General features: G+C 49.9%; 1 protein-coding gene across 1 annotated transcript in view; it reads right to left on the bottom strand.

Annotated features, from left to right (window-relative positions):
* Positions 1-8103: 8103 nt before the first annotated feature.
* HS6ST2 (heparan sulfate 6-O-sulfotransferase 2) overlaps positions 8104-18837 on the bottom strand; it is a 136368-nt gene continuing 125634 nt past the window's right edge. The window contains exon 2 of the mRNA XM_056360008.1: positions 8104-11066. Coding sequence (XP_056215983.1) covers positions 10364-11066 — 703 coding nt within the window. The 3' untranslated portion in view covers positions 8104-10363. The remainder of the gene's footprint in view (positions 11067-18837) is intronic.

The raw sequence follows: 18837 nt of genomic DNA, 5'->3' as shown, positions 1-18837 counted from the left end.
GCTTGTTCTACTGACAGTAATGATTCAGTAATCTGAAAAACATTGTATTTCATTTACAGTATTAACAGCTGAGTGTACAGATATAGAGATTGTATTTATCCTCAAGGAAAAGCTGTTCTGCAGCCTGCAGAAGGTGACAGGATGAGTCACCTTTAGATCTCAATTTCTAGTGTTGCTTCTGCAGTCTTTGGTTTGCCTTTCATATTTGTACAGAAGTGACGGAAAAGCAGCCAGGTCAAATGGGCTTGTCAGGGGTTAGGATTTAGGGCATGGGCTGCCAGATTCGGCAAGGAACTAGCAGGCAGGAGCTAGTGGGCACCAGTCCCCCTTTATCACAGCTCATGGTCCGTGCCATATAAATCTCTAAACCAGGCAGCAGTATCTCATCCACCACCCAGGTGGCTTGGGAGGAAAAACTGTACTGACAGAGCGTGTTCAGTGAGTCCTATCCTGCTCAAGAGCTGAGCGCTGCTGGGAGAAAACTGAGAGTCAGACATTTCAGTTCTGATCTCTCTCTCCCCATCCAAAATCTGACCTGCTGCTCCCAGAAAATCAATGCAGCCAAACCAGATAATGCCGCCCCTCTGCCCTGCCACCGGGAAAAGAGAGAGATCAGCTTTGACAAAAGCAGAGGGCCAGAAAAAGTGCACTGCCTTAAAGAACCATCAAAGTAATTTTAAAATCAATGTGATGTTTGACAAAGAGCCAGCACGACTCCCTCCAGACTGGCAGTGACATCCCGAAAGGCCCTGGGAGGGAGTTAAAATTCTGCAGGCAGTGCTTCGCATGCACTGATGCTGCTGCAGCATTTTCTCAGCAAAGCCATAAAAAGGAGAAGAAAAAAAAAATAATAAAATAAGCAAACATTGCAATAGTGTGCCCGGGTGGCGAGGGGAAGCTGCACGGCGGCTCGTGAGTCAGCAGCACCACGGCATCCCTGCAGCGCCAGCCCCACGCACGCCGCAGCCAGGCAGCTGCAGTGCGTAACGTGCTCTGAAGGGCACCGGAGGAAGGCAGGCCGTCATTAATTTTAATTTGTGTTCTCTCCACGACGGAGCTTGAGGACACAGTGGAAGGGAACAGCTCCGTTCTTGCCGCTGTGAAAGCTGCTGTTGCAAACCTTGCCCACTCTGCCTGCTTTGGGGCTGGCAGCGGCACCCTGGCACGCCAACTCGGCCCCAGCAGCCAGCGTTACTGGTGCACAGCATGGTACATGGGGCATCCCTAGGCGGGATCCAGCACGGCACCAGGCTGCGCCGCCGAAGGACCCCACGAGCAATCCCAAAACATGGCAGGGCAGAGGGGCAGTGCCAAAGCCCCACCACAGACACCGTCCTTCTCTGTGCCCCCCCTCACCTGCCCTGAGCAGTCCCAGTGTCACCACTCTGCACCAGCAGCTGAGGGGTCCCTGCTCCCATGCGCGCCCCTCCAAGGAGGGGAACAGCGTGCTCGTGGCTCACCAACCTGTAGTGTTTTCCAAGGCGACGGTCACATCCCGAACTCTTCGGCAGCACTGTCCTCCCTGCAATGGGCACCACAGGTACTGCTCACATCGCAAATCCCCCGACACCCCCAGGGTGAAGGAACACACTGTGCTTTTGCAAATAAGCAGCTCCTGAGGTGCTGGGGCTAGTGAAGCTTTGTTTTTTTCAAAAACGTCTTTTGTTACCATCAGTAAGGGCAAGGGGAAGAGCTCCCCACCGTTCCTCTTGGCAATCACCACCCCTGTGCCACCTCTTGGCTTAGATGCCTGCCCAGGATGGAGCAGGCACTACACCGGCTGTTGGGATGCCTGATGGTACCTGGCACCACCTGGGCCACCTCCAGGTGGGAATCTTCCACATGAAAACTCAGACGCTGGAGCTCAGGACCCGAGGGAAAGTTTTGTGATTCCCTCCCCACCATTTGTACTGTAAGAATATATTTTCCTGTATTTTAAAAATCTAGCATATCGTTGCTTTTTATTCACACTTCATTACTCCCAGGAAGCACCTGTAATTTTTATACATATAAATAAACAATGTGGCCCCATTAATTTTGCACAGCATCAATTTCAGCTTTATGTTCTTCAATTGGGGTGAAATGCTGGCCTGCACTGCCCCCCCCGCTGCCCGGTGCTTCCCAGAGAGGACGGGCAGCTTCCCACCCCAGCTCCAGCCCCCCTCCAGCCCCATCCCTTCTGCCAGCCCAACGCTCACCCCCTGGAGCACCCCACTTCTTGGCTGCCCAAGCTGGCTGCCGTGCTGGTGATGAGACCAGCTCCTCGATGGCAAAAAGGCAGCCCTGAACTTGGCAGAGGCGGGATGGATGTGACATGGGGCCACCGCTGCTGCCTGCACAGGATGTGCCCCAGGGAGCCCCGGTGCAATTAGCCTGAGCTGCACAGCGCCAGCTGCAGCTCCCAAACTGATGGTAACAAATAACGTCTTCGAAAAAAACAAAGCTTCACTAGCCCCAGCACCTCAGGAGCTGCTTATTTGCAAAAGCACAGCGTGTTCCTTCACTCTGGGGATGTCGGGGGATTTGCAACGCAAGCGGCACCTGCGGTGCCCATTGCAGGGAGGACAGTGTTGCTTGTGAAACCTCAGCATGAACAATTTTGACCTGATATTAAACACCTTTTTCCAACACCTACCACCGATCTCTCCAGGGGGAAAGAGCTGCTAGTAAAGAGAGATCAGAGAAAGTTGTTTGCCAGTTAACTCTCTTTCATCTGCACGTATTTGGAAATGAAAGGAGCTGCCATTTGAAAGACGGTGATGGTGGATTAGCCAAAGGGAGACAGGGGTCTCAGAGCCACCCTCGAGCCCGAGGGACCTGCTCGTTGCATTCATCTGTCCACCTGAGCAATTAGCCCATCTTGATTGGGGTGGCAGATAGCATATTTTTCTACTGAATCAAAATAAACACATGCCCATAAAAAACCTCTAAGGATTACAACAAACAGAGCAATGGCAGCAGCAAATGCATATCCCAGTAGCAGCACAGGTTATCCTCCCAGCATCACTGCACCCACAGCACTGGGAACAGAGGAAAGGGGCGTTTCTAACATTCCTTCAACCCAAGCAGCAGGAAGTTATTCCAGGTGTGGCAGCTCTCCAGAGAATACAAAAATCCCAGTAATGACCGTAAATCTGTGGCTGGTCTCCGCAAACAGCTCTAGGGGGCACAACCATAGGGCGCACTGGGCACCAGACAGCGGTATGTGGGGACAATCGCTATGTGGTGGCTTCTACCCACTGGCACCATGGCCATCCTGACCCTGACACACAGCCAGCGTGCCCCAGCCATGCCGGCACGTTCCCAGGGTCATGGGGCTCAGCTGGGACGTGCATCGCAGCACCTTCCCCGCGGGGAGGACTTTGGTTCTTTGTGTACTTACAGCCTCATTGGACCACGAAGCTGCCTGCTGGGAGCAGAGGACCCTGCCTGACCCAGGCTGCGAGATGTGGGCAACCAGCAGCTACAGCCAGCCTGGCTGCTGTGCTCGGAGCAGGGCACGCTGCAGCCAGGCTTTTCCCTGCCGTGGTTTGGGACATGCGTCGGTGGCGTGGGCTGGTGTGTGGCTGCATTAGTTACAGCCATCGCACCGGCCGCTGCCACCTGCCTGAGTACAGACACTGCAGTAAATCCCTGCTGCCACGGTGAGCATCGGCACAATACTGCAACAGCAAAAGCCACATGGATTTTGGGGTTGTGCAGGGCTCGGGGATGGGAATATCTGTTTGGGATGTAGAGGCTCCATAGGGCTGCAGACTCTTCCCAGTGTTGCTGATTTATTTTTTAAAGGAATCAAAAGGTGACATATGAAAGTCAGGTCTGCAAAACAGTGCTGCTCAAGGCATGGGGACAGATCATCTTCCCAGTGGGCTCTTTTGTACGTGGGTCCTGCTGCTTAGAGGTGCTGAGGACCCCTGCCCAGCTGACGTTCCTCACCTAGCCACGTAACCGCTTTCTGCGCCCCTTTACCCCAGAATCCCTGCCGCAGGGCGGTCCTGGGGCCAGCTCACCACCTACATGCAGATCACATCTGCAGAAATGCAGATGCTCCAGGAGGGACCGGCTGGTCCCAGAGCCCCATGGCTGATACACCCCACACCCCCAGCCCCACAGCAGCATCTCCCCAGAGCATCCCGGGTGCCACGGCCGGGCAGCAGCCAGCCCTGACCTCCAGACAGCCCCAGCCTGCGGGGATGGGCCCCTGCCCGGTCCCACGTTAATAGGGGATTGACTTCAAAGTGCTGGAGCAGCTGATGCTACTGAGGGTGCTGCAGCCATTCAGACAGCTTTATTCATTAGTAATTAGGCAGGCGTTGTCTGGCATCTAGATTAATCCCACTTTTAATTATTTTGAAACTGTGTGAGATTTCCCAGGCATTAAAGATTATGTACGCGCTTGCTGATTCCACAGCAATTATTCTAATGTAATGATGTCTATTAATACGCTTCCCAGCTTGCCATGCCCAGAGGGGAAATTCCCGGTTCCCCCCTGTGGAGTACACATCTCCTGTGTGGGCAAAACCCCCCTACCCACCTGTTTATATCGCACAAAGTAACACTTTCTGTGTGCTTCACCTAGTATTAGTAACCAACGTTACAGAGCTGTTGCTATACCCAGCACCAGGCACCCACTGCAAAGGGGGAGAGCGAGCCCTCGAGGCTCTGCAACCCCTTTGCAGCCACACAGCAGCAGCTCCAGCTGCGGGGACAGGAGTGGAGACCCCGCCGGAAAAGCTGGAGCATCCTTCCTTCTCCTGGAACCTGCTACAGGGCTCATACTCAGCTGCGGCCCACCCAAAAACCCCCAGCTTACATTTGTAGGGCTTTTTGAAAGGGAAAGGTCACAACATGTCCATCCCAGGCTGAGCTGAACAATTTGACCTGAAATTAAAGATTTAATTCAGCTCGTGGATCATTTGAACTCATTACACATTGCCTTTACAATTTAAGTAAATTGTACAAATTGTACAATGCAAAGATAGTATCTTGTAACAAGAAGGTAACTTCAAAGAGGAACAATAATAGAAGTGTAAGCTGCACACCTCAAAAAGAGAGCTGTTCTGAAATGCCACCTTTCATTTGGCCTAAATATCCCTTGAAGTCATCCCTTTTCACTATAGCTCTCATCATTCCCAGACTTCATTTACCAGAAAATTTACTATTCACTTGCAAAACGGCTGCTGTGCCACTGGCCACCAATTTTATGCTGTGGAGCTGAGAGACACCTCATTAGCAGAACGAGGGCTCAAGTGAATGTTGTGCCAGGAGTCGTTTGCAGCCCTCTGTCCATGAATGCCCATCAGAAAATACACATATTTGACATAAACCTCTATAGCTTATATATAGTTTATATACTTTATGTAGAGGTTTATGTCAACAACTGCTTGTGAACATCCTTGCAAGTGAAAACCTTATTTGCAGTCATACAAGGGAAGATACAAATTCAAAAAGCTGAGAATACCAAAAGGCCGTAGTTGTATTGTCCTGAAAATGAACACTCAGCCCTCACTATAAATATTTTGATTGCTTTGCATATATATTGTTTCAGCATTTCATTGCTTCCCAAACAAAAAGCGATATAACCTCACCTGCCCAGCCTAATGCATCCTCACAGAGCTAAACTGCATGACAAAGCTTCTGGGTAGAGACCATGGGTAATTTGGCTGATAGATCCTCGAGAAGCTTAGAGCCAAATTCGATTTCAGGTCTAAACTCGTCACTCCATCTCTAGAGATAGCAGAGCAGCGATATTAGCATGATGGCAATGCAGTTGACTCTGAACTCAAGAAATGGATTAAATGAAATTACGCTCTTCCCTGATGAGGCTGGTGGAACAGGGAGATTGCTTTAGGAAATTCAGAATTGAATTTCATAGGTAAGGAATTCAGATGCTGTGCTACTTGCCCAGGAAGGTTTTGTGCAGGCTGTTCCTCCCCAGGCACAGGAGCCACGGCTGGCCATGGGGTGGGACGGACAGACGATGCTGGCTCCCTCCAGAGCTCAGATCCCACCTTTGTTTGGCTCACGACTTGGTTTGCCATTGCTCCATCTACCTTTGGAGGCAGGAGATCCCAACTCCCCCATCCCAGCATCCTCATTCCCGCACGTGGTGGGAAGAACCCTCCGCTTTCCTCCTCCCACGGGCTGCCACCCCAGCAGGGTCCAGAAAGAACCGAACCGCCCTCAGCTCCACCCAAATGCTTCAGACAGGGATATTTTTAGTAAGTGAAAGATTTACATCTATCACCTGCTTAGAAGATATTTCTCCTGCGGAAGATGTCTCCATACAGATGACCTCTCCACCGGAGCTGCTCTCTGTGCCTCCCCAGGAGAGTATGGACCAGCCTGTGTCTGCAGCTGAAGGTGTTTGCACTAGTTTGGCAGGTTCCCTTAATTATCTGATTATTTCTGGCTGAAATTTAAGAGAGGAGGTGTATCAGTTTTTCTTCTCCTTCCCTCAGTGATGTCATGAGCTGAAAAGGCAATTGCACTGGTATCTGTCAGGTCTTATTCATGGCTCTGATCAGTTCAGATAACATGCAAATTTTTTAAAATTGCATGAAAAAGCCTATTAGTTCATTTTTACTCAAACCCAACATAATTGGAAGAAAGCATGTATTACGGCATAGTAAAATATAAGATACGTTACATAAAGGTTGCAAAGTTCACTGACAAAAATCAGCTGGGCTGATTCCGACAACCCTTATGCACCAGGCACCCTTTAGGAAAGTTTTTAGTCCCCAGCTACTAGCCCCACATACGGCACTTTGCAAGGCCATGCAGATTTCACAGCGATCAGCCTCCGGAGGCCGAAATGAACCAACCCCTTCCCCTTAACATGACCTGTTAGTGCCACACACCTCCGTCTCCAAAGCGGCCCTTGGCTCCACGCCAACTGCCCTGGGCTGACGCTGGCAGCATCGGTGCTGACATCCCTGCCTGGTGGGAATTTGAGACATCTCAGTGCTCAGAAGAGTTTTTTTAACGTGTGTCCATGCTTTTCAAAACTTACTGGAGGGCTTGAGTGCTACTCGACTCACTGCTGGGGTTCCTCAGGTTCTGAAGTTTGCCTGTCCAAACAATTCCCTCCCCCCACCCCCCGTCCTTCCTCACCAGCAGTAAAAGTTTTCTCAACTGCCAAAGTACTCCTCTCAAAAAGTAACCCCGACTGCTTTTATGCCAGACTTCATTGCCAGGTGCTTTTTTAGTTGCAGGAAAGCATCTTGCATGACTCCTGTCCCATTAGCAGCTCCACTGGCAGCTCTCAGTGTGCTAATAGACCTGTATATAAGACCATATCAGTCAAATGCAGATTTGCTGGCAGTTCTCTCCATTCCCTGCTCCTGGTGAACTCAAAAAGCCTTGCAGGGGTAAGATGCCCCTGTAGGTACTTGCAGGAGGAAGGGCACCTCTGTCCTCACGTGGGAACTGGACTGGGTCAAGGCAAAGTCATCTACAGACACCTCCGGGTCTACCACCCCACTGCAAGTCCTGCGAGCCCCATCTTTTATAGCCACCAAGAAAAAAGTGCCTCCATCCAAACTGGAAAAAAGCATCTTTTCTTGTTGATCTGGGGCATTAGGCTCAATTCATTCTCACCTGCTTTTGCATAAAATTCTGGTTTAGTTTTTTGTGGTTTCCAGCATCCCTGGGCGGGATACAGCAGGATGTACTGGAAGTCAGTGGCTAGGCAGCATCCTCCAGAGCCACCTGGAGCAAAAATGGAGGGTATCACGTAAAGCAACAAAAACGATCATACACATATATGTACACATGTACACACACAGAAAGAATCTCTTAATGTTGCAGACCACTGCAATCATATTTGAAATGACCAGAAACCACAGCCTTTTTTTTTTTTTTTTTTTTCCTGAGGACCGCTCAGAAAAGCAGCCAAAACCTCTGCAGTAACTCCTGAACCAGAGAACGTCCAAAGTGGCTCTGCCCTTGAAAGCTGTAGTTTAAACACACTTCAGAAAAGCCATGATTTTAAACTCATATACTTGCCTGTCAACTGCTATTTCATTCATGTTGAAATTTCCATTCATTCTGAACTGCACAATTCCCAACACGTCATCAGATAAAGAAATAATCACATGAAAATCAGAAGACTGTAGTTAAATTTTATTTATCAGTTCTATTGTTAAATTACACAATCAAAGTCAGTGGATCGGCCTGTAAATCTACACAATAAGACAGCGTCTACAGTGGAAATCAGTAGAATTTGATATGGTTATGACAAAATGGTATCCTTATATTCGTACATCCCCTATATACAATAAACAGTATACACAAAGAAAATGCAACTAGTCTTTGTAAACCATGCACACCACAGCATAAAAACAAAACGCACCTTCTGCAACAGGCCCCCCAGCTCGCCCACAGTTAAGTCCTGTTTACAGCAGTGCCTTTCAGTTTTAAGAGCGAATTATTTTCCCCCCTAAAAACCAAAATACAACCGAGACATCATATTGGCAACTGCAGTTCTCATTAAAAAAAAAAAAAATAATAATGCTGTACATGAAGTTATTCTCTTCTCCAAGCTGCTAATGCAGGGTATTGGTTTGCTGCTGCTTTGCTCTCTGCCTGCCCCCGGCAGGATCGCTGCCCCCCCGGGTTGCAATGCAACACTGGATGTAAAACAACTTTCAGATAAGTTAGGCGTGGAGCCGTAAGATGTTTTTAAAGCCTTCTGCCCCGTTTTATGCCCCCCTGCCCTCTTGGTGTATAGAATATTACAGGCGAAAGGCAACAGTGCAAGTGAGCCTGGTAAGCATTGTGTACGCTGGGACCTTTTCGGGTGCCTCCATCACCACGCACCCGCCCCGAGATAGCCGCTCAGTGCCAAGCTTGGGAGCGTTGCAGGCTACATACAAAATTTCTGAACTTGCTGAATGTATAGCCCAAGCCTTGCAGAGGTTTTTTTTTTTTTTTTTTTTTTGCATAGAGATTTATAGGAGCCCCTTGCACCTCCTGCCCCGTCTCCTCTCCCTGTCAATCTCAGCGAGGCCGAAGGGCTGCGGGGGAGCCCAGTGCAGCTCCGCACCCTGAGCCCCAGCAAAGCCTGCTTGGGAGCAAGCTCCTGCATCCCTGTGCACCACGCAACCGGCCCATCCTGTATAACTATGGCTATGATAAAACTGTTTTCCGTCATTTTTAGTCATCACCCATCTGTCATCGCTAAGAAGGGCTCAAGAGTGTAGAGGGGAAAAAAAAAAAAAAAGAAAAAAAAAAAAAAGAGCCCTGTTCTTATCTGGTGTAGCAAAGATTTACTGGAAGTAAATCCTAATTCAAGTGAAAATCTACTTCTTCCATTGAGCAATTCTCTTCATAATATTGCTGGGATTAGAGAGTTTTATGACGTTTTAAAGACACTACACAAATATCCGCAACATAATTTCATCTAGTTAATACCACCAATTATTAAGGAATGATAAATTCAGCATTATGTATTCTAATGGGTAAGAAAGACTTAAAGTGAGACACTGTCACAGGATTATAATTTGGAAAAGGTTTTATGAAACAAACATGACAATGTGCTGTAAGTTTTCCAGAATGATTAAAATCATACTGCCCTGAAAAACTCTAGAAACAGTGTCTTTAACATTAGCATCGAGTTCAGAAAAGTATGTATGTCTTTTTTTATTTTTATTTTAATATGAGATAGACCAAGCTTAAAACTCTAAACAGCAGTAGGTAGAAAAAGTTTAAAACTTTAAATATTTATATAACTAGAGAAATTACTTCTATTCCTTTTAAAAGCCAATATTATACATAAAACTAGTCAGTATTTTTTCTAGACCTTTATTGTTCCCTTCATCGTCCATTCATTAACTTGGTAAATATCATAAGCAGTCGGTGCCCTTGAAAACACATTATTAAAATAAAATTAAGATAAAATCAAAGGGAAAAGGTTTTGCTCATATACTGTATTGTGAGAGTATGCTAAATGCTCGTTATTAGGAAATGAGTTTGCTTCCCAGATAGATCTCAGCCGAGCATCATAAACATTTTCCAGCATCCCATTTTGTACTCATAACTAATTTAAGGATATCTTTTTTTTTCTTTTCTTTTAAATAAACGTCCAAGCAACCATTTCCGATGAGCCTACTTGGCTCCTGTATTTCATAAATAATCCAACAAACCTAAAAAGGACAATTTAATTACACGCTAAGATTAAGTGTCCCACGTACAGTACAACATTTACTGCAAAGGCAACTGCAAAGGCAACATTTTAACCTCTTTTTGCTTCAAACCCTTGAGAAGCCAATTTGTTTGGACTGCTCAGTCATCTTCGATTTGCAGGTTAGGTTGGGTTCTGCTCCGTTCTCAGCGCCTGGCGAGCCCCCCCCCCCCCCCTCCCCTACCGCCGCCACCGCTCCACATTCCCTATGTAGTCAGTGCTGGAGCTGTTCTCTCCCTGCTCTCTCAGGTGCGCTTGCTTCGCCCTCAGGATCTTGCGCTGCTCCTGGCGTTTCCGCCGCGCTTCCTGGTGCTCCTTCTGCCTCATGTACTGGTACCGCTGCAAAAACAGGTCTTTTGCATAATCGTACAATTCCATGTCTAAAAAATTGAGGGCCTCGATGCGCTGCTGAGTCTGCCCGTCTATCTCCACGCTGGAGGCCCTTGTGCTATTGTACTGTGTGAACGGCGAGATGAAGTTCATGTTGAAAGTCTTCTCAAAGAGATACTGAGTCTTCCGCTGGAATTCGGTCAGGCCGAAGAAGGCCATCCGCTTCAGGTTCTCCTTGGCACTGTCCAGCAGAACCTTATTTCTCTGCTCCTCGGGCATGACCGACAGGTTGTAGCAACCCACCAGGCTGAGGTCGGAGAGCATGCGGACCTGGCGGTTGTTGGCGAGGTTGTAGGGGCAATCCATGAACTCCTGCAGGGAGCAGCCCGACCAGTCGTCCCCCGTGTAGCAGCTGGGCAGCTCCTCGGTGGTCGGGGACCGGCCATCGCAGACGTGCAGGGACGCCTTCCACGTTGCTCCTCGCTGGACGTGGCGCCATTCGCTCAGGTATCGGGAGACGGGGTCACGCAGGATGGTGATATAGTAGAAATTCCTGCCAAGGGGAGAGGAAGGAAGAGCGTTTAGTCCCGTGCGTCTCCAGCACACGGCGCATTAACGTTGAAAATCAATAGGAACTTGGAGATGCACTTAAGAGGCTTTCAGGAGCCCTGCTGCAGAGTGCTCCTCTGCACGCTCACCTCGGCAGGGTGAAGGACAGCTGAACAACCCCCCCGGGGGGAGCACAAAGGGCTGCATCCACCTGCACACATCTGCCTCTGCCTAATGGGTTTTGCCTCTGCAGAAGCAGGAGGGAACCCAAGATTTCCCTCTGTGCTGGGCTGCTCCTGGGGCAACATGCTGCGGCTGGTTGGTGCCTCAACTGATGCTCTCCCCAGACCTTGGGAGAATAACCAAAGTATGTCCCAGGACGTAAGCCCCGACCCAAACAGGGCACAGGTAGCTCTGGATTTTTTATTTTCCTTGTACAACAGAGCTGCACTGACAAGTTTCTGTAGTTTGCAAAAAGCTGCTTGTGCTACATTTCCTGACGAGCAGCTGTGGGTCTCAGCTGCACAAGCCCCAGAGCAGCGTTACACCTACGAAGAAGACATTTTCTACAAAACATTTCCTTTCACAGGCCAGATAAACGGGATGTGCCCAGGAGCCCCAACACACTTGCACTGAAATGAGGATCTCTGAAACACCCATGCAAATCTCGTTTTATACTCTTGCCTTCACCTGATACAGGACTACAATGATGAGAGAGGAGAGATAAGTGAGTAACAGGAAATTAAAGGATGCATTACAGCATTTTGTAAAAGAAAACATTTCCAAAGGGGGTGCTGGCTTTGGTTTGGAGCAACATGACAGTGGCACACGCAGGGGACACGCTGCCGCAGGGAACCCCGTCACGCCGCCAGCTGGAGAGGCTGCAAGCTCAACTGAATGTATAGTTTTAAGAGATCACCCTGGGTCACACACTAACATCCACCCTCAAACACCATGCGTTCCAGTGTCGGCAGCCTGAAGCCATACACCCCGAGCTCTTTGTGCCGCCTTTAATATGACCATGACCTCAGCGATGATGCTGGAGGTACACTGTCAGGGTACCAGCCATCCGCTTCACTAGATGGAATTAAAGTAGCTCAACAAGCAAACTGTCCTGCCAGGGAAGGGCGCTCCTCCAGGACGAGGATGCTGAGGATGCTGAGGACGCTGAGGACTGTGCGCCCCGGAGCCCTGAGCCCCCGGGTGTGATTGCCATGTCCTCGGTGCTGGGTAAGGAGGAGAAAGGACAGTCATTTGCTTTTCCAAGTGGCATCACAACTGGCCACCCCGCAGCCAATCTTTTGTTCCCTATCGTTTCCTTCAGCAGAAAAGCCACTAGATGTCAATGTTTTACAGAAAATTGTCTCTGGCTGGACTAAAAAGCGAATCGTAAGCACCAAAGTGTCCAACGGGGGAAAGGAAACCTGGGGAGTCGCCATTCCTCTTCCCATTTAGAGCACCCAAGCTCATAAATATTTAAGTAAGTAGAAAATACAATAAACTCGCAAAACCAAATAAAGCCAAGGAGCCCAGTACAGCATCAGCAGCTGGACACAATGGCACCTCAGAGAGCTGGACACTGCGATCAGCGCTGCCACCGTCCCCACGCTCACCTGGGCTCTGCTGCTGCCCCCCGACTCCAAGGCTTTGGCCACAGATTCACACAGGCAAAGGGAGCCAAAGCCCCCTCCGTGACCCCCAGGATGGTCCTTGCTCCCAAAAGTGCCATTAAACAATTTCACAGTGGGACTTGGAGTTCAGAGGGAGCAAAGACAAAGCTCGCTTTTATGTCATGCACCTGGAGCAGCAGCAACAAACCTCATGCTGTCCCTTGCAAAGAGGGGAAGAGTTTTGCTCTGCCTCATGTCAGCAGGTCTCTGGCAGCACTGGAGGACCCAACCTGGCAAAGTGACAGGGCTTTCCACCAGTACCAGCATGCCAAGCAGCCACCCCGGCAGGCAAGAGCTGTCCCTGGTCACACCTGAGCGGTGGGCTCCTTTGGTGCAACACCACCACAGCCTTGTCGAGGTCCCTGACACGGGGGAATGGAGCATCTCCAGGGCAAACCCAAGCTCCTTCTTTGACTCCTGCCAGGTCTCCTACACTCTCGGATCTAGTTTCTTGGGATGATGCACTAACATAATGATCCATCCCTCAAGCAATAACAAGTTAGTGCCATATAGCACTAACCCCTATGCTAACTACAGCAACTAACCTAGAGCAACCAGCCTCTATGACCGAGGAGGCAAAAGCAAAGCTCTGCTCACCCCGAGCACCTTGTACCACCTGGCCCGTCAGCAGTCTGGCGAGGCTGGGAGGGGAGCGGGGTGCAGGCACGGGGGTGGTGCCGGCCAACCAAACCGTACGCTCTAAGGTCATCACAGAAATCGATGGGGAGTTAATGCAAGAAGGGAAACAAATCCTGAGCCAAGATCAATACAGCGAGCATTTTATTATAGTTCAAACTCCTCGGCTGCTCTCCCTTCGTGCTCTTTGGTCACAGGTGGTGACAAAGTGCCTCCCTTGGCTGCTGTTGTAAAAACAAAAGGATGAATAAAAACTTGTATGTTGGTGGAAGAAACGGCGTTGTAACGGATCACCCTCACCCCAGGTGGCTGGCAGCCTCATCGGGCAGATATCTCCATCGCCGTCGAGGGAGACTGTGGAGAGGACACTGAATAAAGATGCTCATCAAACCCTGCAGTGAGCGTGGAGGTGCCAGGGCTCCCTCCAGCACCCCACGCTCAGGAAGCCAGCCCATCAGCAGGGATGCTTATGGGATGTCCCGGAAAGAGCCCAAATCCTACCCGGCCTGAACACGGCTCCCTGCAAACAGGCTCATGGATGTTATTTATACCACGTTATTATTTCCCAGATGAATCCTGCTTTCAAGACACGACTTACAGAGAGATGCTGTGCCAGCTGCTGGGCAAATCTCAGCTATTTTGTGCACTTCTCCCCTTCTTAAGTTTCCCTCTTAAAACGCTACAAAAAAAGGTGCTGTCCCTTTGGGGAACACCAGCTTTTGAGTTTGCCTAAAGCCACTCTCATCCAAGTTAGAAATCACAGCAGCTCCAGACAAGCAGCTGCGCTGCGCTGCTCTGCGTTTATCTGAACTGAGCTTCGAATGGTCACAAAAGCTTTAATGCAACATCAAGTCAGAGCCAGGCCAGAGATGGATTTGGCCATCAGCGCTTAGAGCATCCTTCTGCTGCAACTGGGAGGAAGACTCAAAGGTTTGCAATTATTTTTAGCTCTGTACGTAACAGCTTGTTCTTTCTGCTCTCTTAACAAGGGGGTGTTGCGCTCTTGCCCATTCCTTGAAGCTTGTGCTTCAGAGCCTGAGACAACATGTTCGCAGATAGAGCTCAAACTTTACTGTGAATCATCCCTCCAACTTAAAGAGCCGCACGCGTCAGAAACAAGGGGTTTCTAATAAAGTTGAGCTGGATGCCTGTGAAGCAGAGAACAAAAGGAGCTCATGGGCAACTGAGAAAGTAGGTTGACCCTGGAGCCATCAGGAATTCGAGATGGTGTGATAGCCGCTTGCTTTTGGTATCTCAACTGCACACAGCTATTCCCTGAGGAATGCGAGGACTAAGAGTCCCACAATGCTGAGTTTACTCCCCCGTGCTGCATCACCCACTCTGCTTATCACATCACTGCAGGGATGACGCCAGAGCATTTTGGGGAGCCGTGAATTATTTGCACATGACCCATCACTGCAGAGAAGCTCAGGAAAGGTCAAAAGCTTCCCTCAGATAAACGCCCAGCTAATGGCTCACATCGCATGCTGTGGTGTGAAAGCTGGCCTTTCTCAGTGCTCTGACTCTTCTACCCATAGGTGGGACAAGGAAAATGGGAAAACGGCAGAGACAGGCAGGGTGATCGGCTGGAAGCCAGGGATGGAAGAGAGGAGAGGTCTGCTCGGCCCCCCCACAGCCACAGCAGTGCCAGCTCTCACACTGCGTCCTCCTGGCACGCCAGCTGCCACGTGTCCCAGCATCACTGTGGTGCCAGGAAGGCCAAGCTTCACCCATGGGCCAGAACCGTAGCTCCTCTGACTGACCAAGCACAGGCACCGTCTCTGGGGCGGTGGTGCTGCCACGCAAATGCCCCGCGGCCAGTCCCAGGGCACTTTAATAGCCTGCATGGTCAGGAAGGTGCTCCATCCTCTTCCTTCTGCACAAACACCGCTACCACATGTTAGCATCCCAGAGATCCTGCACGGGAGCATGTCCCTGCCTGACATTTTTGCTATGAGATGACTTTTGCCAAGACTTGATGTTTTTTGTTGAAACGGACCAAGAAACGTGTGCTGTCACTGGACAGACCTTCCTTCAGCTGTCCAGTTCCTCAGCCCAAAGCAGCCCCCTTTCTCCTTCCTGCACAGCCCCTGGAGAAAATACAAAGCAAACTGAAACCTCAAAGACCTCCATGAATTTCTCTAAGGCGCTTATTGAGACTGAGCCATCTGCTTGCTTTGAAGGATAATTCTGTGGTCACATAGCGCATCTGTGCCAGCCCCTTCCCCACCTCTGCCCAGCACAGGGGCTGATGAGAATCCTTTTTTTGCAATCTAATGATTTTTTTTTTTTTTTAAAAGCATCCTTGCAGCAAGCTTCTAAAAGCAACATTAAAGAAAAAAAATAAATTGAAGTCGAAGTGGGGAGGTGCAAAACCCCAGGGGATGACAGCACTGAGTAAAGCCAGAGACTTCAGAGCCTGGAGGAGCTGCCAGGGAAGCGGTATGCAGCCACCCATGCCGTGGTGCTCAGCAGGATCATCGCAGGCAGAGCTGCTCTGCTGAAAGGGGGCGAGGAAGGGATGACTTTGCTTAAGCATCAAAATGGGTCAGAACCTCCCAAAGGAAGAGTACATCTCACCCCAACCCAACCGTCCCGGCTATGCAAAGCAGGACTGCAAGGCAGCAACAACCCAGGCGATGCAGAGAGAAGGGGTTACGGCCAAGCCTGCGGCTGGAGCGCGGGGGGAAGGTTTGCAGCTCCCTTTGCTGTGCCCAAGCACCTCTGCCACAAGAGGCCTGGCAAAATGGACCCTCAGCAGCTGAGCAACCATCCCGAGGGTCCGACAGCAGTGGGCTGCGTGCTGGCAGCAAAGGGCTCACTGGTAAACTCTTGTTTAGAAGCTTTAACTCTTGTATGTGCTCCCAGGGCACCTTGACCCCAGTGGTGAGGCTCGAAGCAACTGCTGTGGGGTCCAAACTGGTACCATTTCCACGAGGACCACAACTAGGGTTGGCTTCAACACGGCACGTCTGAGCCCCATCAGGTCGAAACTCCCGCTGGAGCCAAGGCCAAGAAGGATGGATTCCTGCCAGAGGACAGAGGCTGCCGTGCTGTTTAATTGCGTGTTGAGGCAGAGGAAGGCTGGAGGTCAGACACTGGCAGCTGCCATGCCTGCAGCCTGGAAACCCGAGCCCAGCTTGATGGAGCTATGAGGCGAGGATCGGGAGAGGGGAGCTGAAAGCTAAACATCCACTCACCATTACATCCATTAGTGTATGGATCAGTAGGTGAGGGACCGAGTGACCTTTTCCCATTTCTGCTGAGATGTGAAGCTGCAGCAAGAAGGGCTCCGTAGGCTACAGAGGGTGAGAAACCTTACAGCCTTTGCACTGGGAGCACCGCAGCCCTGGGAACATCCCAGCCTCCCTCCTAGACAGTGCCTAACCCAGGAAAACACAGCTTTAGCACAGGGCTGAGGAAGCAGAGCTACGATTTCCAGGGAATGAACTGAGGCAGTCCCATTCACCCAGCAAAACTAAAGCTACCCTTTAAGCTGGCTCAAGTACACCGGTTTGTATCTAGGTCAAGCTCATCCAGATGGCAAGCCTGGCTAGGATGGTTTGAAGCTGCAGATGGGCTAGGAAGGGAATTTTGGGAATGTTTTCTGTTCTGGGGGATTTTTCTCCCCCAGTCCATGGACTTTGTGGTAGACTAACGGGGCAGTGTGAAACCAAGTTATGCTCCAGGTGAAGATGGACATTTTGAAAGGAAAGTTCCCTTTGAAGGGGCAGGAGCAAAGGGATGGACCAGATATGTACCACATCCAGCAGAAAAGCTGCCACGGTTTAACCCTGGCTGGTAATTAAGTACAACACAGCTGCTTGCTCACTCCCCCCTCACCCCGAGGGATGTGGAGGAGAATTAGAAAGGAATGTAAAACTCGAGGGTTGAGATAAGAACCATTTAATAATTGAAACAGAATAAAAACGAAAGAACAATAATAACAATGATGACAACAACAGTTATAATGAAAAGGGGAAGGGAAAGAATAAAATCCAGAGGGAAAGGAAGAAAGGAACATGTGGTGCACAATGCAACTGCTCACCACCCACCGACTGATGCCCCACCAGTCCCCCAGAAATGATCCCGCCTGTCCCAGCCAACCCCCTGGGCAGCAGGCACGATGTCCCAGGGTGTGGAATACCTCCTTGTCTAGTTCGGCTCAGCTGACCTGGCTGTGTCCCCTCCCAATTCCTCGTGCCCCTCCAGTCTTTTTGCTAGCAAGGCCTGAGGAACTGAAAAGTCTCACATCAAAGCCCAAACACAGCACCGCACTAGCTCCTAAGAAGATAATTAAGTCCATCCCAGCTGAAACCAGGACAAAAGCAAATAAAACAAACCAAAATACTGCAGCAGAGATTCTGCATATGATGCAAAGAATTAAGAACTGAGCTACTGAAAAAAGAAAAATAATCATAGGGTTGGTGCTTCGGCACCAGAAACAATGCACAATCACCAGAATCAGTGAGCAGCACAAGGATGATCGGTGTCCTTCCCACCCTCCACGTAAAGCACTCATGCCACTGAATAAAAATCCACCGAGCTCATTTATAGAAGAGTAGTCACATACTCATTCTTTTAAAAGCTGAACAATCCCGGGTTTGTTTTGAGACAGCAACTTCTCTCGCACAGCTCATCCAACCAGAGGAAGATGCTCCTACATGGTGGCCACAGGCAGGGGTCCGAGATCCCACCCCCTTCTCCTCCACCACTTCCAGCAGCGAACTGGAACTCTGCCACCAGCAGGCTCCTGCACTCCTCGCTTGCCCCACACCGCTCATGAAACGTCCCTGCTTGGGATAATTCGACAGCAAAGTCGCGGACGATGATGGAAGGTCAGAAGCGTGAATGGCGTGAGGCTCACATTTCTTGCTCTGCTCTTAGAAACCCTCCCTGCACAGCTCCAAAGCTGCCAACGGATTTTAACCTTTGGCAGAGGGTCTCCCCACCGATCAATCAGCCCCACCACGTCTCTACGAGAAGTCAAACTCAATTACGCCACGCCAGGCGCCGGGAGTGCTTTGCTCCCAGTAGGTGAGGTTAATTCCCATCAAGAGCAGCCCACTGAGAATTTGATTTGCTAATACCGCAAATTGTTCCTCCAAGAGAAATACCCCTGCTGCCTTGTTTGTTGGAGGCAGGCATCTGTTTGGAGATTGCTCAGAGAGAGGCAAAATGTTCATTTAATACTGTGACTCATCCTGACTCTTAACGAACTTTGTCACCTAGAGACACAATTAAAAGGACAAGGGTGAGCATCCTGGTGACAGCATCTCCTGCCTCAACCATGCGTGCTTGGAACCCCCCCCGAAATGGGAATACCTCTTCCCTGCCGAGAGCTGCTCCCACAGCACAGCTCGCAGAGACGAGGCCAAAATATTTGGCAAGCTCACTGACGCAGCGCTGGGAATCAAATGTTCGCATCTACTCCAGATTGGTCCCAGATGCTTTGCAGCAGTGATGTGG

Source organism: Falco biarmicus, chromosome 14 (genome assembly GCF_023638135.1).
Source record: "Falco biarmicus isolate bFalBia1 chromosome 14, bFalBia1.pri, whole genome shotgun sequence".
NCBI classification, from domain to species: Eukaryota; Metazoa; Chordata; class Aves; order Falconiformes; family Falconidae; genus Falco; species Falco biarmicus.
Note: the sequence above shows the minus strand (reverse complement) of the source record. Positions and strands in the feature narration are given on the sequence as shown.